The 23,367-nt window shown below is 44.5% G+C and overlaps 1 protein-coding gene and 1 long non-coding RNA gene across 5 annotated transcripts in view; one reads left to right on the top strand and one right to left on the bottom strand.

The window, feature by feature from the left end:
• LOC145723812 (uncharacterized) overlaps nucleotides 1–13,950 on the bottom strand; it is a 27,848-nt gene extending 13,898 nt beyond the window's left edge. Inside the window, exon 1 of the long non-coding RNA XR_014149119.1 lies at nucleotides 13,722–13,950. This is a non-coding gene — a long non-coding RNA (uncharacterized LOC145723812). The remainder of the gene's footprint in view (nucleotides 1–13,721) is intronic.
• A 166-nt stretch (nucleotides 13,951–14,116) lies between these two features.
• Nucleotides 14,117–23,367, top strand: part of CBFA2T2 (CBFA2/RUNX1 partner transcriptional co-repressor 2) — a 155,818-nt gene continuing 146,567 nt past the window's right edge. For 3 of the 4 annotated variants that reach the window (XM_081832988.1, XM_081832987.1, XM_081832982.1), the window contains exon 1: nucleotides 14,117–14,287. In XM_081832988.1, the coding sequence (XP_081689114.1) occupies nucleotides 14,254–14,287 (34 nt within the window). In that variant the 5' untranslated portion in view covers nucleotides 14,117–14,253. The remainder of the gene's footprint in view (nucleotides 14,288–23,367) is intronic. The other variant, XM_081832985.1, reaches the window with a different exon arrangement.

The raw sequence follows: 23,367 nt of genomic DNA, 5'->3' as shown, positions 1-23,367 counted from the left end.
TAAATAAATAAAATCTTAAAAAAAAAAAACAGGGGCGCCTGGGTGGCTCAGTCGTTGGGCGTCTGCCTTCGGCTCAGGTCATGATCCCAGGGTCCTGTGATCGAGCCCCGCATCGGGCTCCCTGCTCCTCGGAGAGCCTGCTTCTCCTTCTCCCACTCCCCCTGCTTGTGTTCCCTCTCTCGCTGTCTGTCAAATGAATAAATAAAATCTTAAAAAAAAAAAAAAAAGAATTTTTGAAATTCTTTCTCTCCCTCTTCCCCTCCCCCTGCACATGCTCTTTCTCTAGCTCTCTCTGAAATAAACAAATAAAATCTAAAAAAAAAAAAAAGAGAGAAAGAAAGTAGATCAGTGGTTCCCTGGGTCCAGGTGAGGATGGAAGGATGGATTACAAAGGAACATGAGAAATCTTATAGGGGTGATGGAAATATTCTTTATCTTAATAGAGCTGGTAATTTCACAGGTATAGACAACTGTCAAATTTCATCAAATTGAGCCCTTTAAATCACTGTGGCTCCTTGCACATAAATGGTACACTTCAATAAAGTTTTTAGTTTCTTTTTTCTTTTCTAAGATTTTATTTATTTTTTGACAGAGAGAGAGGGAACACAAGCAGGCAGAGTGGGAGAGGGAGAAGCAGGCTTCCCACTGAGCAGGGAGCCTGACGTGGGGCTCGATCCCAGGACCCTGGGATCATGACCTGAGCCAAAGGCAGACGCCCAACGACTGAGCCACCCAGGTGCCCCTTTTTCTTTTTTTTAAGTAGGTTCTACAACCAACCTGGGGCTGGAATTCACGACCCTGAGATCATGAGTCACATGCTCTATGGACTGAGCCAGCCATGCACCCCTCAATAAAGTTTTTTTTTTTTATTAACATATAATGTATTATTTGTTTCAGGGGTACAGATCTGTGTCAACAAAATTTTTAAAAAAGTAATGGGGTGTGTGTGTGCGTGCATGGGTGTGTGTGCATGCGCACGCCTGGCTGACTCAATAGGTAGAGTGTAGGACTCTTGATCTGGGGGTTGTGGGTTTGAGCCCCTCATTGGGTGTATGGATTACTAAAAATAAATAAATAAATAAGCTTAGAAAAAATTAAAAAGCAATTATAACAGGTGGGGAAGGACAGAATGGAGAGTTACTGCCAATGAGCATGGGGGTTCTTTTTGGGGTGATAAAAATGTTCTAAAGTTAGATTCTGGTGCTGGTTGCACAGCTCTGTGAATATGCTAAAAACCACCGAATTGTACACTTTAAATGGGCGAATGTGTGGTATGTGAGTCATATCTCCATAAAGCTGTTAAACAAAAACCAATTGTATAGTGATAGAAGTCAGAATAGTAGTAGGTAACCTTTGGATAGGGTATTGACTGGAAAGGGATATCAGGGAGCCTTCTAGTGTGGTGAAATGATGTAAGTGGTAGTTTTAGGTGTTAAGCCTGAAACAATTCTTTGAACTGTATGTGTGAGATGTGTGCATCTTGCCATATATACACATTATACTTCAAGTTTTCAATTTTGTTTTTTAAATTTTTGTTTATTTATTTATTTTTAAAGATTTTATTTATTTTTTTTAAATAAACTCTTTGCCCAATGTGGGGCTCAGACTTATGACCCAGAGATCAAGAGTTGTGTACTCTACTGACTAAGTCAGCCAAGCACGCCTCAATTTTTCACCTTTGAATTTGCTTTAGAAAAATTTACATAAAATAACTTGGAACTTTTAAATTGTCCAGTTCTTTGAGTTTTGACAAATGCATACAATCATATAACCATCATGGGATGCCTGAGTGGCTTAGTTGGTTAAGCCTCTGCCTTTGGCTCAGGTCATGATGCCAGGGCCCTGGGATCAAGTCCCACATCAGGCTCCTTGCTCAGCAGGGAGCCTGCTTTTCCCTCTGCCTGCCACTCTCCCTGCTTGTGCTTTCTCTCTCTGACAAATAAATAAATAAAAAATCTTAAAAAAAAAAAATCATATAACCGGGAGCCTGGGTGGCTCAGTCGTTAACCGTCTGCCTTTGGCTCAGGTCTTGGTCCCAAGGTCCTGGGATAGAGCCCCGCATCAGGCTCCCTGCTCCGCGGGAAGCCTGCTTCTCCCTCTCCCACTCCCCCTGCTTGTGTTCCCTCTCTCACCATGTCTCTCTCTGTCAAATAAATAAATAAAATTTTTTTTTTTAAAGATTTTATTTATTTATTTGACAGCAACAGAGAGACAGCTCGATCCCAGGACCCTGGGACCATTACCTGAGCCGAAGGCAGACGCTTAACGACTGAGCCACCCAGGTGCCCCATAAATAAAATCTTAAAAAAAAAAAAAAATCCCATGTGTCTGGGTGGCTCAGTTGGTTAAGTGTCTCACTCTTTTTTTTTTTTTTAAATGAGAGGGGACACAGCCAAGGGAGTCCAGGTGACAAGTGGACCCTGCCTTGTCTTTCTTTCTTTTCTTTTCTTCCTTCCTTCCTTCCTTTTCTTTCTTTCTTTAAGATTTTTATTTATCGGGGCACCTGGGTGGCTCAGTTGGTTAAGCGACTGCCTTCGGCTCAGGTCATGATCCTGGAGTCCTGGGATCGAGTCCCGCATCGGGCTCCCTGCTCAGCAGGGAGTCTGCTTCTCCCTCTGACCCTCCTCCCTCTCATGCTCTCTCTCTCTCATTCTCTCTCTCAAATAAATAAATAAAATATTAAAAAAAAGATTTTTATTTATCTGAGAGAGAGAGAGAGCTAGTGAGAGAGATCATGAGCAGGGAAGTGAGGGAAGGCAGATGGAGAGGAAGAGGCAGACTTCCCGCTGAGCTGGGAGCCCAATGTGGGGCTTGATCCCAGGACTCTGGGATCATGACCTGAGCCAAAGGCAGACACCTAACCAACTGAGCCACCCAGGGGTCCCAAGTGTCTGATTCTTTATTTTGACTCAGGTCATGATCTCATGTGTCATTAGATGGAGCCCAATGTTCGGCTCCGAACTCAGTGGGGAGTCCGCTTGAGATTCTCTCTTCCTCTGCCCCTCCCCCTGCTCTCTCTCTCTTTCTCTCTCTCCCCCTCTGAAAGAAATAAATGAATCTTTATTTTTCCTTAGGATTTTATTTATATAAAAAAAATTTTATTTATTTATTTGACAGAGGGAGAAACACAGCAAGAGAGGGAACAGAAGCAGGGTGAGTGGGAGAGGGAGAAGCAGGCTTCCTGCAGAGCACGGAGTCCGACGCAGGGCTCGATCCCAGGACCCCGGGATCATGACCTGAGCCAAAGGCAGATCCCCAACGACTGAGCCACCCAGATGCCCCTCAATTTGTTAATATTTTGTTGAAGATTTTTGCTTGTGTATGTCTTCATCAGACATATTGGTCTCTTCTTTTCTTGTAATAACTTAGTGTGGTGTTGCAATGAAAGTGATCTTGGCTCCATAAAATGAGTTGAAGGGGCGCCTGGGTAGCTCAGTCGTTAAGTATCTGCCTTGGGCTCAGGTCCTGATCCCAGGGTCCTGGGATCAAGCCCCACATCGGGCTCTCTGCTCAATGGAAAGCCTGCTTCTCCCTCTCCCACTCCCCCTGCTTGTGTTCCCTCTCTCACTGTGTCTGTCTCTGTCAAAAAAATAAATAAAATCTTTAAAAAAAAATGAGTTGGAAATGTTTGCTCCTCTTTTATTTTCTGTAAGAGACTGTAAAATTGATATTATTTCTTCTTAAATATTTGGTAGAATTAGCAATTGAAGCCTTTTGGCTCTGGGGTTCTCTTGGCTAAAAGAATTCTTTTTTTAAAGTTTTATTTATTTATTTGAGAGAGAGAGAGAGTGAGGACAGGATAGAAAGGGAGAGGGAGAGAGAGAATCTCCAGCTGACTTTCCGCTGAGTGCAGAGCCCAACGTTGGGCTCTATCTAAGGACGCTGAGCTGAAATCAAGAGCTGGAAACCAGGGGTGTCTGGGTGGCTCAGTCGGTTAAGAGGCTGCCTTTGGCTCAGGTTATGATTCTGGGGTCCTGGGATCGAGTCCCGAGTCCCATTCCCTGCTCAGCGGAGAGCCGGCTTCTCCCTCTCCCTCTGCCCGCCACTCTGTGTACTTGTGCTCTCTCTCTCTGTCAAACGAATAAGTAAAATCTTTAAAAAAAAAAAAAAAGAGCCAGGAGCTTAACAGACTGAGCCACCCAGGTATCCCTCCCTCTTTCATTCTTTTTTTTTTTAATTTTTTTTTTTTTTAAGATTTTATTTATTTATTTGAGACAGAGAGAATGAGATAGAGCATGAGAGGGAGGAGGGTCAGAGGGAGAAGCAGACTCCCTGCTGAGCAGGAAGCCCGATGTGGGACTCGATCCCGGGACTCCAGGATCATGACCTGAGCCGAAGGCAGTCGCTTAACCGACTGAGCCACCCAGGCGCCCCTCCCTCTTTCATTCTTTTTTTTTTTTTTTTTTTTAAAGATTTTATTTATTTATTTGACAGAGAGAGAGATAGCAAGAGCAGGAACACAAGCAGGGGGAGCGGGAGAGGGAGAAGCAGGCTTCCTGCCGAGCAGGGAGCCCGATGTGGGACTCGATCCCAGGACCCTGGGATCACGACCTGAGCCGAAGGCAGACGCTTAACGACTGAGCCACCCAGGTATCCCTCCCTCTTTCATTCTTAATATTGATATATTGTGTCCTCTCTTTTTATTGTTAGTCTTGTTAAAAGTTTATCAATTTTATCAATCTTTTCAGAGAACTAGAAACTTTTGAAAAAAAACTGGAAACTTTTGGTTTCATTTAATTTCTCTATTCTCACTTCAATTGAGTTCTGCTTTTATCATTATTTTTTTAAGAGATTTTATTTTATTTTATTTTTTTTTTTTTTAAAGATTTATTTATTTATTTGAGAGAGCGAGAATGAGAGAGAGAGAGAGAGAGTACATGAGTGGGGGAGGGTCAGAGGGAGAAGCAGGCTCCCCGCTGAGCAGGGAGCCCGATGCGGGACTCGATCCCGGGACTCCGGGATCATGACCTGAGCCGAAGGCAGTCGCTTAACCAACTGAGCCACCCAGGCGCCCAAGAGATTTTATTTTTTTTTTTAAAGATTTTATTTATTTATTTGACATAGAAAGAGACAGCGAGAGAGGGAACACAAGCAGAGGAGGAGTGGGAGAGGGAGAAGCAGGCTTACCGCAGAGCAGGGAGCCCGATGTGGGGCTAGATCCCAGGACTCTGGGATCATGACCTGAGCCGAAGGCAGACACTTAAGGACTGAGCCGCCCAGGCGCCCCTATCATTATTTATCAGCGGTTTGCCTTAGATTTCATTTGCTTTCTTTTTCTAGTTTTCTTTTTTTTTTTTTTAAGATTTTATTTATTTATTCACGAGAGACAGACAGAGAGAGAGGCAGAGGGAGAAGCAGGCTCCCTGCTGCAAGGAGCCGGATGCGGGACTCAATCCCAGGAGCCTGGGATCATGACCTCAGCTGAAGGCAGACACTTAACCGACTGAGCCACCAGGTGCCCTTTTTCTAGTTTTCTAAAACAGAAGGTGAAATCATTGATTTGAAACCTTTCCTTTTGTGTAACAGAAGCACTTAATGTTATAAATTTCCCTACTGCTTTGGCTATATCACATAAGTTTTTCGTTTTTGTTTTTTTTGTTTTTTAAAGATTTTATTTATTTATTTGACAGAGAGACAGCGAGAGAGGGAACACAAGCAGGGGGAGTGGGAGAGGGAGAAGCATGCTTCCCGCAGGTGGCTCACATAAGTTTTTTTTTTTTTTTAAAGATTTTATTTATTTATTTGAAAGAGAGAGAGAATGAGAGACAGAGAGCATGAGAGGGAAGAGGGCAGAAGGGGAAGCAGACCCCCCGCTGAGCAGGGAGCCTGATGTGGGACTCGATCCCGGGACTCCAGGATCATGACCTGAGCCAAAGGCAGTTGCTTAACCAACTGAGCCACCCAGGCGCCCTCACATAAGTTTTTTTAAGGATATATTTATTTGTTTGTTTGAGAGAGAGCAAGAGAGAGAGAGTAGGAGCACGGAGAGGAGTAGAGGGAGAGGTACAAGCTGACTCTGTGCTGAGTGTGGGGCCAAAACTGCTCAGTCTTGCGACCCTGAGATCACGGCCTGAGCCGAAGTCAAGAGTTGCCTAACCAACTGAGCCACCCAAGGTGCCCCTCTCTGACTCTTTTGAAGGTTCTTCTGACTATACTGCGCCTACATGGGTAATCCAAGATAATCTTCGCATCTCATTGTCCTTAACTCAGTCATGTATGTGAAGTCTCTTTTGCTTTGTAAGGTAACCTATTCACAGGTTCCAGGGATGACGATGTCCATATTATACTGCCTGCAGATTGGAACAGTGTTGTGTTTTTGTTTTTAAGATTTTATTTTTTAAAGTAATCTCTACACCCAGTGTGGGGCTCTAATTTACAACTTGGGGCTCAAATTTATGACTCCGAGATAATGAGCTGTATGCTCTACTGATTGAGCCAGCCAGGATACCCACAACTGGGCATATTAACCTTGAGCCTCCCAACCCTATTATCTATTCTCCCCACAGTAGGTAGAAGGATATTTTCAAAATGTTTTCAATAAAATTCCCATACTTTTTTTTTTTTTTTTAATTTTATTTATTTATTCATGAGACAGAGAGAGAGAGGGGCAGAGGGAGAAGCAGGCTCCCAAGGAGCAGGGAGCCCGATGCGGGACTCGATCCCAGGACCCTGGGACCATGACCTGAGCCGAAGGCAGACGCTTAACCATCTGAGCCACCCAGGCGCCCTCCCATACTTTCAGTGGGCACCAGAGCCCCGCAATATCTGGTTTTGTCTTCCCTCCTGACCTCATTTCGTACTATTCTTCCTCTTAACCACAAATCTCCAATCATACTGATTGCCTTGTGCCTTATGTTCAGGAAGTTTATTTCCTACTCAGGGCCTTTGCACTTGCTGTTCTGCCTGCCTAGAACACAATCCCCTGAGATATTCCCGTGGTCTGACACCTCATTTCACTATGGTCTCAGTTTTTTTTTTTTTTTTAAAGATTTTATTTATTTATTTATTTATTTATTTTAAAGATTTTATTTATTTATTTGACAGAGAGAGAGAGAGAGATAGCAAGGGCAGGAACACAAGCAGGGGGAGTGGGAGAGGGAGAAGTAGGCTTCCTGAGGAGCAGGGAGCCCGATGCGGGGCTCGATCCCAGGATCCCGGGATCATGACCTGAGCCGAAGGCAGACGCTTAACAACTGACCCACCCAGGCGCCCCATAAAGATTTTATTTATTTATCTGACAGAGAGAGAGAGACAGCGGGAGAGGGAACACAAGCAGGGGGAATTGGAGAGGGAGAAGCAGACTCCCCGCGGAACAGGGAGCCCGATGCGGGACTTGATCCCAGGACTCCGGGATCATGACCTGAGCTGAAGGCAGACGCTTAACGACTGAGCCACCCAGGCACCCCTTATGGTCTCAGTTTATATATCATTTCAGAGCAGACTTCCTGGCTACCGCTGTAAAATGATAATCCTCATACCTCTTGAACCATTTCTCTCTCCCTTATTCTGTTTCTTACATTAAGTTACACTTCCACTTGTCTGTTTCCTTAAACTAAGCTACATGTGGGTAGCAACATTATCTTACTGACTACTTTATCCTAGCACAAGGGTTGGCACAAGATAGGTGCTTAATAAATATTTGTTCAATGAATGAATTAATTCTCTCCTTTCCTAAATATACTTCTATAACTCCCAGGTAATGTGATGGGAGGGGTCAAAGGGGAGACTAGAAAGACTGTTATTTGGGGCGCCTGGGTGGCTCAGTTGGTTGGGCGTCTGCCTTTGGCTCAGGTCATGATCCCAGGGTCCTGGGATTGAGCCCTGCATCAGGCTCCCTGCTCAGCAGGGAGCCTGCTTCTCCCTCTCCTTCTGCTGCTCCCCCTGCTTGTGCTCTCTCTCTGCAAATAAATAAATAAAATAAAATAAAACAACTGATGCCTAAATACTATCCCCAGATATTAAAAAAATATACATATGAAGACTGTTATTTGCATTCCCATAGCCCCTTGTGTCTACCTCTACTTTAATACTTCCCTTACTTATTTAACAGATGTTTATGGAGTACCAACTCTGTCCCAGGCACTAGAGATACAATGGTGAAAACCAGAAAGCTTTTCTGGAGCTCCTGCCCTACAGAGAAAGATGAATGGTAATCCAGAAGTGGGGAAAATAAATGCCAAATGACAAATAGGTTATATGCCATGAAGAAGAGGTGCATGGTATTATAGGAGTGGATGTAAGGAGTTCTGACAAGTCTGGAGGGTTGGAGAGGGCTTCCCTGAGGAAGTACCCGATGAGCTGATACCTGAAGAGTATACAGGAGTGAAGTGGGGGGTGATTGTGTGGAAGGAAGAACATGGCTCCCACAGTTGAGGCCAGAGCTCTGGCATACATTGGGACTCAAGAGGCCTCTCTGGTCAGCAGGAGGGTGATGGGAGATGTGGCCACAGAAGTAAGACAGGTCTGATTAGGCAAGGTAGGATAAGTGAAGGCATTTTTCTTTTCCTCCACCTCCACAGGGCAGCCCATTTGTGGTTCTAGGCCTGGGATGTTCCTGATCAGCAGGGTCTGTGAGTATTAGTTTATATATATATATATTTTTTTAAGATTTTATTTATTCATTTGACAGAGAGAGAGAGAGAGAGACTGTGCACAAGCAGGCAGAGCACAGGCAGAGGGAGAGGAAGAAGCAGGCTCCCCGCTGAGAAGAGAGCTGGATGTGGGGCTTGATCCCAGGACCCTGAGATTATGACCTGAGTCGAAGGCAGACACTTAACAGCTTAACCGACTGAGCCACTCAGGCGCCCAAGTATGAGTTTCTAAATCAGTTTCTTGCTTCAGATTATTTTGAGAACCACTGAATTCGGGGCTAGTTTCTCACTAAATGTTTGATGAATGAATTCATGCTTGTTGGGCCGAACATGGTGGCAAAACATTTTTGTGCAGCCTCTTTGGCTGGGCAATCAATTTACAGTATATGATCTCAGGTAGTTATCTTCCCTTCTTCCTGGCTTTCTCCCAGACTTAAATCAGCAACCATTTCTTTCTCTCTCTTTTTTAGATTTTTAATTTTTTTATTATTATTCTTTTTAAATTTATTTGTTTTTAAAGATTTTATTTATTTGTTAGAGATTGAGAGAGAGAGAGCAAAAGCAGGGGGAGCAGCAGACTTCCCGCTGAGCAAGGAGCCCCATGTGGGACTTGATCCCAGGACCCTGGGATCATGACCTGAGCTGAAGGCAGATGCTTAACCAACTGAACCACCCAGAATTCCCAAAATTTTATTTATTTATTTTAGAGAAAGCGAGTGAGCAAGCGACCATGCCCAAGCAGGAGGAGGGGCAGAGGGAAGGGGGAGGGGAGGGAGAGAGAGAGAGAGAGTCTCAAGCCAACTCTGCACCCAAGCTCAGAGCCCGACTTGGGTCTCAGTCCCAGGACCCTGAGATCATGACCTGAGCTGAAACCAAAAATTGGATGCTTAACCACCTGAGCCATCCAGGCACCCCTTAAATTTACTTTTTTAAAAAGTAATCTGTACACTCAAGGTGGGGCTTGAACTCACAATCCTGACGTCAAGAGTTGCATGCTGCTATGACTGAGGCAGCCAGGGGCCCCAAGACTTTTTTTGGGGGGGGAGGGGCAGAGGAAGAGGGAGATAATCCCAAGCCAGCCTCCAGGGAGTGGAGCCGGACTCTGGACTCAAACTCACAACCCCAAGATCGGGACCTGAGACAAAATCAAGATTAGGATGCCTAACCAACTGAGCCCGGCTTTTTTTAAGACTTTTTTTTTTTTTTAAAGATTTTATTTATTTATTTGACAGAGAGAGACACAGCAAGAGAGGGAACACAAGCAAGGGGAGTGGGAGAAGGAGAAGCAAGCTTCCCGCGGAGCAGAGAGCCCGATGCGGGGCTCGATCCCCAGACCCTGGGATCATGACCTGAGCCGAAGGCAGACGCCCAACGACTGAGCCACCCAGGTGCCCCAAGACTTTTTATTTTAAAGTAATCTCTATGTCTAACGTGGGGCTCAAACTCATGACCCCAAGATCAAGAGTCACGTGCTCCACTGACTAAGCCAGCCAGGTTCTCCTCAGCAAGCATTTCTTAAATGTCTGTATCATAAAAGTATTTAAAATGTTGCAGTTGGGGCACCTGGGTGGCTCAGTTGGTTAAGCAGTTAAGCATCTTCAGCTCAGCCTGGAGTTGGCTTCTCCCTCTGCCTCTGTCCCTGCTCCTTCTCTCGCTCTCTCTCACAGGTGCTCTCTCTCTAATAAATAAATAAAATATTTAAAAAAAATAAAATGTTGCAGTCATTATATCCCAGTAGTAAGGCAGTATAGAGCAGGATTCAAATGCAATGGAATTTTATAAATGAAAAAAAAAACAACTTTTTTTTTTAAGTAGGCTCCACACACAATGTGGGGCTTGAACTCAGGACCCTAAGATTAAGAGTCACATGCTCTACTGACTAAGTCAGTCAGGCACCCCAACAATGGAATTTTTTTGAGCGCCTACTATGTACTAGCAACTTCTAGGCAGGAAGGGTAGAGGCTGGGGGGATAGTGAGTAGGAATAGAAATTAGAAAAAAAAAAGGAAGTGCATATAATAATAATTGCAACATTTATAAAACATAGCAGGGGGGCGCCTGGGTGGCTGAGTCGGTTGAGCATCTGACTCTTGGTTTTGGCTCAGGCCATGATCTCAGGGTCTTGAGATGAAGCCACATATTGGGCTCCCACTCACATTTAGCAGGGAGTCTGCTTGAGATTTCCCCCCCACCCTCTACCCCATGCTCTCTCTCAAATAAATAAATAAGCCTTTATTATTTTTTTTTAAAGAATTTATTTATTTATTTGACAGAGAGAGACAAAGCAAGAGAAGGAACACAAGCAGGGGGAGTGGGAGAGGGAGAAGCAGGCTTCCCGCGGAGCAGGGAGCCCGATGTGGGGCTCGATCCCAGGACCCTGGATCATGACCTGAGCCGAAGGCAGACGCTTAACAACTGAGCCACCCATGCGCCCCAGTAAATAAGCCTTTAAAAAAATGTAGCAGTACTGTGTTTTTCATGCAACAATCTTGTGTGCTAGGTCCTATCATGAGCCATTTCCTGAGCCTCAGAAAGATGAAATGACTTGTCTGAGACTATATAGCTGGTAAATGTGAAGCCATGATTTATATCCAGCCTGTCTAGGTCTGGTGCGTGGGCTCTTGGATTTAACACCATTTTAGAGTGTACATATTATGTAGGTGTTGAAAAATATCCAATTATCCAAAACTTGGAAGTAAAGCAAAAGAATAGCTCCATGGAACTCCAATTTGCTTTTCCAGTTCACAATATGTGTTGGCAACATTTTCATTTTCTTTTTTTTTTTTAAAGATTTTATTTATTTGAGAGAGAAGAATGAGACAGAGAGAGCATGAGAGGGGGATGGTCAGAGGGAGAAGCGGACTCCCCGCCGAGCAGGGAGTCCGATGCGGGACTCAATCCTAGGACTCTAGGATCATGACCTGAGCGGAAGGCAGTTGCTTAACCAACTAAGCCACCCAGGTGCCCTTTTTTTTTTTTTTTAAGATTTTATTTATTTATTTGACAGAGGGAGAGACAACGAGAGAGGGAACACAGGCAGGGGGAGTGGGAGAGGTAGAAGCAGAGAGCCCGATGCAGGGCTCAATCCCAGGACCCTGGGATCACGACCTGAGCAGAAGGCAGTCGCTTAACCAACTGAGCCACCCAGGCGCCCCTGGCAACCTTTTCTTATTAACACAAGTAGATCTACCTACTTTTCAAAAATTGTATATTATTTTCTACAGTTTATTTCACTAGTTCTCCATGTAGGGCATTTAAGCCAATTTTGATTTTTGTTCTTTTATGATTCTTATGTAATCTTCCTTCCAATGCAACTTTTTGTACACATGAGCACGTATTTCTTTGGGATGGAGACCCACAAGTGGAATTTCCAATCGAATGCATGAAATATGGCAACTCATTGCTTGTTTTCTTGATTATGAGACAGGTTGAGCATCTATTTTTAATGTTTATTAGCCATACAGATTTTCTTTTCTGTATATTGTCTATTCATCCTCTTTGTCCATTTTTTTTTAAGATTTTTATTTTTTTATTAGGGAGAGAGAGAGCACAGCAGGGGGGTGGCAGGCAGAGGGAGAGGGAGAAGCAGGCTCTGCATTGAGCAGGGAGCCCGATACGGGGCTCCATCCCAGAACCCTCAGATCATGACCTGAGTCAAAAGCAGACACCTAACCAACTGAGCCACCCAGGGGCCCCTGTCCATTTTTCTTTTTAATTTTATTTTTAAGTAATCTCTATCCCCATCGTGGGGTTCAAACTCACGATCCTGAGATCAAGAGTTGTATGCTGTATTGACTGAGCCAGCCAGGTGCCCCCATTCATTTTCTTTCTTTTTTTTTAAGATTTTATTTATTTGAGAGAGAGTGAGAGACAGAGAGAAAGAGAGCATGAGAAGGGGGAAGGTCAGAGGGAGAAGCAGACTCCCCGCTGAGCAGAGAGCTGATGCCAGACTCAATCCCGGAACCGGGATCATGATCTGAGCCGAAGGCAGTTGCTCAACCATCTGAGCCACCCAGGTGCCCCCTCCCTTCATTTTCCATTAAATTATTTTTTCTTACTCGTTTATAGGCGTTCTCTATTTATTTTGTATATATATATTTTTAGATTTTTATTTATTTATTAGAGAGAGAGAGAGAGAGAACAAGCAGGAGGAGTAACAGAGGGAGAGGGAGAAGCAGGCTCCCCGTTGGAGCAGGGAGCCCAATGTAGGGCTCCATCCCAGGACCCTGGGATCATGACCCCAGCCGAAGGCAGACGCCCAACCCACTGAGCCACCCAGGTGCCCCATTTATTGTGAATATTGATCCTTTGTTGAATATGTTGCAGATATTTTATCCCTGTCTTCTGCTTATAAAAGAAAGCAAAGCTAAAAGAACTTTGTTTATTGTGTTTTTGTATATAGCGGAGCTTGGAATTTTTTTAAAATTTATTTTTATTTATGTATTTATTTTTAAAATAGGCTCCATGCCCAATATGGCGCTTGGACTCAGGACCCTGAGATCAAGAGTGCATGCTCTACCAACTGAGCCAGCCAAATGCCCTGAAGTTTATAATTTTTGATCTCGTTTTATTTATTTTTTATTTTTTTATTTTTTAAAGATTTTATTTATTTATTTGAGAGAGAGAGACTGAGAGAGAGAGAGCACATGTGAGGGGGGAGAGTCAGAGGGAGAAGCAGACTCCCCGCTGAGCAGGGAGCCCGATGCTGGACTCATCCAGGGACTCCAGGATCATGACCTGAGCCGAAGGCAGTCGCTTAACCAACTGAGCCACCCAGGCGCCCCTTTAATCTCGTTTTAATTTTAATTCTTGTTTTTGAGTCTTTGGGTGACAGAATAGTTCAGAGTAGCTCAAAGTACTGGGTCTGAAGTCTGAAGTTTCTAGGTTCCAATCCCATTTCTGCTTCATGCTAATATTAAGCAGTGGGCAAGTTGGTTGGTGGGAAAACTGCATGTAAAAAAGGGAACATAATACCTCTCACCCTCATTGTGAGGATTAAATGGATGAGTGTATGGAAACACCTGAAGATGATAAAGAGCTCAGTAATAGAAATGATAACTGTTATTAATACCATGATGACGACATTTTAGACATTTGGCACAGGGTAGGCTAAAAGAGGGAAGTGACTTACCCAACGACATGGTTTGGGCGACCAGGCCTTAACCTGGAGAACTCAGGTGCGGCGCTGTCCCTTCCCCTCCTAAGCTCCACCCCCTAGGGCCTCACCTCCTCCTCCAGGCCTGGGTCCCTGCCCTGGCCACAGCCGGAAGCCCAGTGCCAGACGCGTGGGCCTGGCGCGTGATGGGCGCGCGTGACACAGGAGGGGCGGGTCTGAGAAGCTGGATGCGCCGGGATAGGGCGTCAGGTTCGCGCGGAAGGGGCGGGGCAGGTCAGGGGGCGGAGCTTAGCTGGAGCTGGCCTTGGGGCCGGGCTTCCGCGTGCGTTTGTCCGGCGGGCTAGGGCGCGCGGCGGGGGCGTGCCCGGCGGGCGGGGCGGAGCCAACCGGGGGGCGGGGCGGCGCGCGGCCTAACGGCGGCGTTGGCGGCGGCTGCAGCGGCGGTATTGGGGCTGTCGAGCGTCGCGGCTTCAAGTCCCGCGGCGGCGCCTGCGAGCGACCGGGGACGCGGGTGGAAGCGGGAGGCGCACGGTGGAGGCGCTTGGCGATGGTGGGCGTCCCTGGAGCGGCCGCCTTCCAGCGTAAGCAGGGCGGGAAGGCGGGAGGCTGAGGGGGGCGTGTGAGGGGCCTTCTGCTCCACAGGCGCAAGCTCCCGAGAGGCCCCCGGCGCGAGGCGGGGTTGGGGAAACTGAGGCCTGAAGCAGGGCGGTGGATCCAAGGTCACGCGGCGGGCCGGGCCTTCCCGGGTTCTCGAGACCGTCCGGGCGCTTTCTGCGCCCCCCGGAAGGCTCGGGGCTAGCGATGTGAGCGAAGCTGTGGGGACCGCGGCCTGGGAGCCCAGGCCCGGCCGGCGTCCATCCGACTTACCGGCGGACAAGGATTGTTTTGTTCTCCCGGCGCTGGGGTCACTAATTACCGGCTCCTGGGGAAGTATTACACACGCCCAATTTCAAGGGGTGTGTAGTGGATGGTGTAGGAGGCGAGGTTGGCCTCTTTGAGGGGGCTGTTGAGTGCAGGCTTAGGGGTCAGACTGCCTGGGTTCATATTCTGGCTCCCCCGCTTAGGGGATGTGACCTTGGGTCTTTCCGAGCCTCAGTTCCTCCTTCTGTAAAATGGGGGTGTGAAGAGCATTTCCACCCCCATACCCCCGGCCAGGGTTTTTGGGTTTTGTGGGGCCAGTAGAATGCTTGGCACAGCCTGGGACCTACACAAGCGTTAAAACTGTTATTACTGGAATCGCTGATAAACCTCATCCAGGGTGAACCTCCCTCGGAAAAGCCCGAAATTGGGCCCTGGTTGTGTATTTAAGATGTTGTCTTTGGTTAGCCCTGCTTTATGATCCAGTTGTTTTTCTTACCTCCATTTTTCTATTCCCGCATTTGTCTAGTGTTCCTCCTAGAATTTTGAGATCCTTTGGGGAGGGGTGGTATCTCTTAATAACAACAATAAAATTTTAATTGTTTCTTGTTACAATAGCAGTCATAGTCAACATTTTTTGAGCAGCAGGCATTTTGCATTCTATTCATTCAATATTTATTAAATCATTTATTAAGTAAAAGGTACCATTCTCAGCCCTAGAGATATAGCCAAAAAAATGGATAGACCAAACTCAGTTTTTGAGTTTGGTTTGGGGAGGGGGGTAAGACAAGGTAAATGAGGAAACATAAGACCATTTTGCTTGTTTTCTCTTCATTTAATCCTGGTGATATGTAAATAAGAGTTAAGTATTTGAATATGCCCATTTTGCAGTAGATGAAACTGAGGAACAGTGTGATCTAGCCTCAGAGCCCTCAGTCCTTCATATAAAAGGGAGGCTTTACATGGCCTCTCTTCTTTGACACTCATTAAAAGTTGGATTGAAGAAATGCAAAGTAGGTGCATCCAGCAATGCCTCTTCATATCAAGCCTGCAGTTGCTGCTTTTGATAGTTTGAGCATTTCCTCTTGGAGCTTATAACAAAAGAGAGGCAGGGGTAACCCTTTAGGTCTACGATGCACCATCTCTGTAAAAGAAAGGACTTTTTTTTTTTTTTTAAAGATCTTATTTATTTGACAGAGACACAGTGAGAGAGGGAACACAGGCAGGGGGAGTGGGAGAGGGAGAAGCAGGCGTCCCGCAGAGCGGGGAGCCCGATGCGGGGCTCGATCCTAGGACCCTGGGATCATGACCTGGGCAGAAGGCAGACGCTAAACAACTGAGCCACCCAGGCGCCCCAAAAGAAAGGACTTTTATTTATTTTTTATTTTTTAAAGATTTTATTTATTTATTTGACAGACACAGCAAGAGAGGGAACACAGCAGGGGGAGTGGGAGAGGGAGAAGCAGGCTTCCCGCTGAGCAAGGAGCCCGATGTAGGGCTCGATCCCAGGACCCTGGGATCATGACCTGAGCCAAAGGCAGACGCTTAATGACTGAGCCACCCAGGCACCCCAAGAAAGGACTTTTAAACTCAAGTTTTTTATGTCCAAATCTGTTTTATGCAATTTTTCGTTTAAAATATACCCCCAAAGTACAGTTTTTGGTTCTATTATGTAACGAAGATTTATTTATTTATTTATTTATTTATTTATTTTAGTGTTCCTAATAGAATTCTATATTACATTTTTAGCATGCTCAGTACACTTTTTCTTTTAATCTGGAGGCATATGTAGTAAGTTGCATTAAAATATTGAGAGGATTTTTTCAGTGACGTTTCCACGATACAGTTAGATTCAGCATTGACCATCTGCTAAGCACCAGGCCCTGTGCTTTTGTAGGGCTTACAATGATGAATAAAGCAGATTCTTGCCTCTTGGAGCTTACCTATAGTCTTGATTGGTTAATGTGTTTAACTGAAGTGCTGGGCAGAGAATGGAGGAGCTCAGAGTCCTTGGGGGAAGTCATCTAGAGCATTGGCTTCAAATGTTTTTAGTGTTTTAGAAAGAACAGTAGATAGGGTTGAGTGTGCACACATGTGAATGTTTTAAGTTACCATTACAATGATAACTGTAGTATGTTATGTACATTTTATAACACATGCAAAAATGGACATTTTGCAAAGGATGAACTAAAACAAATATAAGTAGAAGTTCCAATATTGTCTTTTCATACCCTGGTGTGAATAATAACTGCATCATGGGGGTGAGGACCATTTACTTTTAGTGGGACCTTTTCAACCCACGAGGTCTATTGAGATTCACTTCTGGAGTTGTGCCTAGGTTGAAATCTTGGGGTCCAGTCCTATTAACTTTGAGACTTTGGGCACATTATTTAACCTTTCTGTGCACTTTATTTTCCTCATCTGTTAAAATTGAGTTGATGAGAGTTCCTGCCCCATTTACAGTTTTGTGATGATTGATAATATGTATATGGTAATGTATATGATAATATATGTAGAGTACTTATACTGTGCTTGACCCCCTATTTTGTGCCGGAGGATACAAGGAAGACTAGGATCTCACAGTGTAGTAGGGGCCCTGCTCCCTTGCATAGATAATAATAAAGTGCTTTAAGTGCTGGAAGCAAAGTCTTTTGGGAATACAGGGTAAGAATAACTAATTGTTCTTTGAAGGTCCAAGTAAGGTTTAGGAAAGGAGGTGACATTTGAACCAGACCTAAGAGGGAGAGGGGCTTTTTCCAGGAGGAGGAATGGTGGACCTCTTTAGGTACCGAGCAGATACATACTTGGATTCTCTTGAGGGCTTAGTGTGTAGTTCTCCAGATCTGGACCTGCAGGGAACCTGATTAAAGCTTGTATACCTTGTTAGTGAGTTCTGGCTGGAGTTGTTCCTGGCAGGGGCCAGATGGCAAGGAAGCCTATTCCAGAACGTTTCACAGCACTGCAGCTCTTTTGTCTTTGATGACACTTACCTCATTCTGCCTTCTTAGTTATCTAGGAATATAAAACTCCTAAATGTAAGCTCTTTAAGAGTTATAGTATCTGCATGTTTTGATCTTACTTTGCCTAACAAGGTAAGTGAGAAGTCCTTAAACATGGAGAAATGTATATGCCAGTGGCCCTTCAAAGAATTCTGAACAGTTACAAGTAAAATGGTAAATGACCATACTTACTAGTGAATAGCTTGATTACAGATATGGTAGATAGGCCCTGTGCACTACTATTCAAAACGGGTGAGGATTGGGGTGCCTGGGTGGCTCAGCTGGTTAAGCGACTGCCTTTGGCTCGGGTCATGATCCCAGAGTCCTGGGATCGAGTCCCACATGGAGTCCCACATGGGGCTCCTGGCTCAGCGGGGAGCCTGCTTCTCCCTCTGACCCTCTCCCCTCTCATGCTGTTTTTCACTCTCTTTCTCTCAAATAAATATAATCTGGGGTGAGGATTGTCATGTTCAGGAATTCTTTCCTTATCTGGCATTTGCCCATTAGCATGAAAGAAGAGATGTGAATGTGTACCAGAGAGACTTCCTGGAGGTTGAATTAGGTACCTTCCATTTGCTCCTCTAGGTCTACTCCATCTATTGCCTGTTCTCTGCCCTGGGAGGCTGACTTACCTATGTGAACTACATCAAGAGCTTCCTTCCCATCTAAGATTAGGGAATTTTAATTTCCCTGCTCCCTTCTTGTGGGTATTGCCTCAGGCTGGTTGTCTCCCTTGATTGAAGATTGCTATTCCTCTAAAGGAGGTTCTCTGTACAAGTCACTCCTGGATTTGGAAAGTTTTTATTTCCTTTGTTCCTCCAGCTTAGAAGTGTTCTCTCTAATCCCAGGATACTACTCTCCCTTGTGATGATCACCTTTATAGTCTTATTATTAAACCCTCCTTGAATTATCCTTACTCTGGAGTATGCTATCTTTCCTGCTAGGATCATGACTATGATTGAAGCTTGTATACCCTGTTAAGGGTAACACCTCAAACTTTCCCTGAGAGCTCACTCATGTTCTGTATATCCTTCAAAGATACATGTCTGAGCCCAGCTTATAAGCAGATTTTAAAGTTTATTTATTTATTTAATCTCTACATCCATCATGGGTCTCAGACTCATGACTTCTGACTGAGGCAGCCGGGCACTCCCTTATAAGCAGATTTTAAAAGCAAATCAGATGGAGAGGAGGAAGGCTACCCTAGGTAAGCATACTGACAATGAGAGACAGGGTGTCATCCTTTCTTTGGTCCTTACTTACTGTGCCATACTGATGCATTTAGTCATTTCCCCCCAAACTATTGGATAAGAAAAAAAACCCCGAGAAGCACCATAATCTGTGACCACACATTCAAGACCAGTTAAATTGCAGTTAATAGCCTATTTAAAAAGGCAGCAGAGATACATATGAGGCAGGTTGTTGATCACAATGGAAAAAGAATTTGCAGGTGGACTTTGGGTTTGAGGCCCAGTTCTGGGAAGTTTTTCAACTTCTGAGACTCAGTTTGTTTAATCTATAAATGAGGATAATTCCTGCCTAGTAATAACTAATAGTGAATGTTTATTTTGGGCTAGATATCATGTATTTACCTTTTGCCTTTTAATCCTCCAGTCTTTTAGGTAGGTATATATCCTGATTTTATAAATTATGAAATTGACTCAGATGTTATAGAACTAAAAAATGACGAAGCCCAGATTAAAATCTAGATCTTTCTGACAGCAGAGCCTGAGCTCTTTAACATTGAGGTAGCTGTTATTTAAAATGTGTTGACTGGGGCACCTGGCTGGCTTGGTTGGTGGAGCGTGTGACTCTTGATCTCAGGGTTGTAGGTTTGAGCCCCATGTTGGGTATAGAGATTACTTAAAAAAAAAAAAATCTTAAAAATGTTGACCTTTGGGGCACCTGGCTGGCTCAGTTGGCAGAGCATGTGACTTGATCTCAGGGTGTTGAGTTTGAGCTCCACTTTGGGCATAGAGATTACCTTTAAAAAAAAAAAGTGTTGACCGGGATGCCTGGGTGGCTCAGTCAGTTAAGCGGCTGCCTTCGGCTCAGGTCATGATCCCAGGGTCCTGAGATTGAGTCCTGCATCGGGCTCCTTGCTGGGCAGCGAACCTGCTTCTCCCTCTGCCTGCCGCTCCCCCTGCTTGTGCTCTCTCACTCTCTCTGACAAATAAATAAAATCTTAAAAAAAAAATGTTTTGACCATCAATGAATGGGAAAATCAAACCCTCATTTCTATACTCTGATACTATGAAGTTCCTATATTTGAAAGGTCATCTAAGTTCTCAGAATATAGCATTTATAAGGGAAGGGAAGCAGTTCTTACAGATATCTAAATATTACTGCACTACAGAACCTTTTCTGGTTGTTTCTCCCCTCTTAGAGGGAGATGTTCAGAACCTTTGTTGCCTCATGTTGTATATACCCCACCTCATCTCCCACCTCTACCCCATGGCAGAGAAGTGTGAAGTGAGCTGAGGGCTTTGAGAGTAATAATATTGCTACAAAACTACTCAGTCACTTGCTATCTGCTTGTTAATTTAGAGTTGATACTTCAGTGAGTCCTTGTATAGAATTGGGTATAAGTTTTCCTATTAGTAACAAAGTTATCTGGACACCTGGCTGGCTTAGTCACTAGAGTGTGCGACCCTTAATCGCAGGGTCCTGAATTCAAGCCCCATGTTGGGCATGGAGCCCACTTTATTTTATTTTATTTTTTTTTAAGATTTTATTTTTATTTATTTTGACAGAGAGAGAGAGACAGTCAGAGAGGGAACACAAGCGGGGGTAGTGGGAGAGGGAGAAGCAGACTCGCCGCCGAGCAGTGAGCCCGATGCGGGGCTCGATCCCAGGACCCCGGGATCATGACCCGAGCTGAAAGCAGACGCCTAACCACTGAGCAACCCAGGCGCCCTGGAGCCCACTTTAAACAAAACAAAACAGGGGCACCTGGGTGGCTCAGTGGTTAGGCATCTGCTTTCGGCTCGGGTCATGATCCCGGGGTCCTGGGATCGAGCCCCGCATCGGGCTCCCTGCTCCACGGGAAGCCTGCTTTTCCCTCTCCCACTCCCCCTGCTTGTGTTTCCTCTCTCACTCTCTCTCTCTCTGTCAAATGAATGAGTAAAAACTTTAAAAAACAAAGTTATCCTTTGATTTTAGTTGTTTTGAGGGTTATTGACTCGGGACTTAGTAAATTGAATCACATTTTGGATACTTGTAATGATTTTTGTCTTCATCTTTGACTGTTGAATGCATTTGTGCTGGTTTGGAACCCATTGGCTTTCCTATATATAAATTGACTTTAAGCTTGTTCTTGAGTGTTAAGCCTGTTGTGGAACATGCAGATCTAGACTTTATGATTAGTTATTTGAATTTAGTGAATACTTTTAGGGAGAAAAGATCATTTAAAAGATAGTGTACAATAAATGAATACAGCACTAGGATCAAAATGAGTTAATTCACTAAGTTCATACCTCTTCTAGGATAAGGAAAAACTGGGAGGAAAGAGGTGTGCAAAAAGATTTCTCACCTGTCAGTTTTATCCTCACTCCTTAGTTTTAGAGTATTGTTTTGAACCTCATATTATAGAAAGCAGTCACTGAATTGTAAAGATTTACTTCAAATTTGTGAAAGCTTGAAGGTTTAATGAGGGACAGTCTCTTCCTGGTTATTGTTTCTGCTTTGGTAAGATTACCAAGAAGAGGGGCCACACTCTTGCTGTACTGACTGACCCCATGTGCAATATGAGCTAGTATATGTACATGTGACAGATCCTGTCTCTGGGCTGTATTATGGCTGGTTAAGTAGCTTTTTGCCTTGTCTCTGGTTTCTGTCTCTGGCCCCTTGAAGGCCTTGAGGCTATCTGAAATTATAGGGGCTGGGGTACCATAAATTAAACTTGTGAAATGAATCCATTGCAGATGTGTCAATTGAATCAGATTTTAAGTCCAGTTGAATTCTTTAAAAAGGGGGTCTTCGCTAGGTTTTCTGCTGGGCGTTTTTCATGTATGTCATCTCATGTAATTCTTGGAACAACCTTGGAGGGAGTTAGTATCTCTGTTTGATGAGGAGGTAAGGCTCAGAGCACTTAAATTGCCCAAGGTCACACAGTTAATCAGTAGCAGATGCACTATTCAGACTTAGTTCAGTCCTGGTGTTGAGTTCATTCATTTTCCATTGAGACCTAAGTCCAAAACCCACTGTTTTTTACTATCACATGGCTTCTTCTTTTTACTGACTGGGCTGGAGGTTTTTAGACCTGTGTTCCTTGGACCCCAGTGTTCCCTGAAGTTACTTGATTTCCCATCATCTTTCTTCAGGAACTTTATTACTGTAACATCTCTTATTAAAAAAAAAAAAAATGTCCTAGGGGGGCCTGGGTGGCTCAGTCATTAAGCATCTGCCTTCAGCTCAGGTCATGATCTCAGGGTCCTGGGATCCAGCCCCACATCGGGTTCCCTGCTCTGCCAGGAGCCTGCTTCTCCCTCTCCCACTCCCCCTGCTTGTGTTCCTTCTCTCGCTGTCTCTCTCTCTCTCTGTCAAATAAAACCTTCAACAAAAAAAAAAGTCCTAGGAATTGGAATATGATTTAGAGAGCACTACTGTACTAGATCTTGGTCTTGTTCAGAGAGGTATCCTGAATTAGCCTTAGAGATGAATTAAAAAAAAAGGCAACAGAAACTCTCAGTATCCTTTACCAATTCATCCCATATGTTTCCTGATCTTAGCAGTGAAACAGATGATGGCAGTGAACATCAAAAGCCCAGGAAATGTCCATATTAATTTTGCATGGCCCGGTGAGGAGCTGTCAAATATGGTCCATCCAATATAGTATATAGACTTAGGAAGTGAACCTTTAGTTTGGAATGTGGCTCTTGAAGATTTGATTCTACTTTTCTGTTTTGTATTCCGTAATTAAATGCAGATATCAAAGTAAAATTTAGAATAACCCAGAGCTAGGTATCTTTCTGTCTGAATTTATAGCTTTGGAGTTGGCTAGACTTTTCAATTAAATTAGCTGATGGCAACAAATATGTAATCTGACCTCTTCAGCAGCTCAAGTGAAATGTTAATACCAGACATAGCACAGCTCCCTTGACACACTACTTTGACCTTTTCCTCTCTTACAAATGTTTCCCTTACTCCTTTGTTAACTTAGCCATCTCCATGCAGAGGTCATTCCTGCTTTTAATTTTTTGAATCCACATGAGAACAGACATTGAACAGCACAGATTTATTCATTTTTACCTTATATCCCTAGATCTACACTAATCATACAGTTATCTCTAATTCCCATGTATTTTTTTATTTTCTAGTTTTATTTTTTTTTAAGATTTTATTTATTTGCCAGAGACAGAGTGCAAGCAAGAGAGCCAGCGAGCACAAGCAGGGGGAGTGGCAGGCAGAGGGAGAAACAGGCTCCCTGTTGAGCAAGGAGCCCGGTGCGGGACTCGATCCCAGAATCCTGGCATCATGACCTGAGCCGAAGACAGACGCTTAACTGACTGAGCCACCTAGGCATCCCTCCCATGTATTTTTTAGCTAGTTTATATCCTTACCACTACCTGCCCTTTGCCTCCCCTCTCTATAAAATCTTAAATACTGGGCGCCTGGGTGGCTCAGTTGGTTAAGCGACTGCCTTCGGCTCAGGTCATGATCCTGGAGTCCCGGGATCGAGTCCCGCATCGGGCTCCCTGCTTGGCGGGGAGTCTGCTTCTCCCTCTGACCCTCCCCCCTCTCATGTGCTCTCTGTCTCTCTCATTCTCTCTGTCTCAAATAAATAAATAAAATCTTTAAAAAAA

This window comes from Leptonychotes weddellii, chromosome 10, assembly GCF_054177405.1.
Source record: "Leptonychotes weddellii isolate Sample4059 chromosome 10, ASM5417740v2, whole genome shotgun sequence".
Taxonomy (NCBI): domain Eukaryota; kingdom Metazoa; phylum Chordata; class Mammalia; order Carnivora; family Phocidae; genus Leptonychotes; species Leptonychotes weddellii.
Note: the sequence above shows the minus strand (reverse complement) of the source record. Positions and strands in the feature narration are given on the sequence as shown.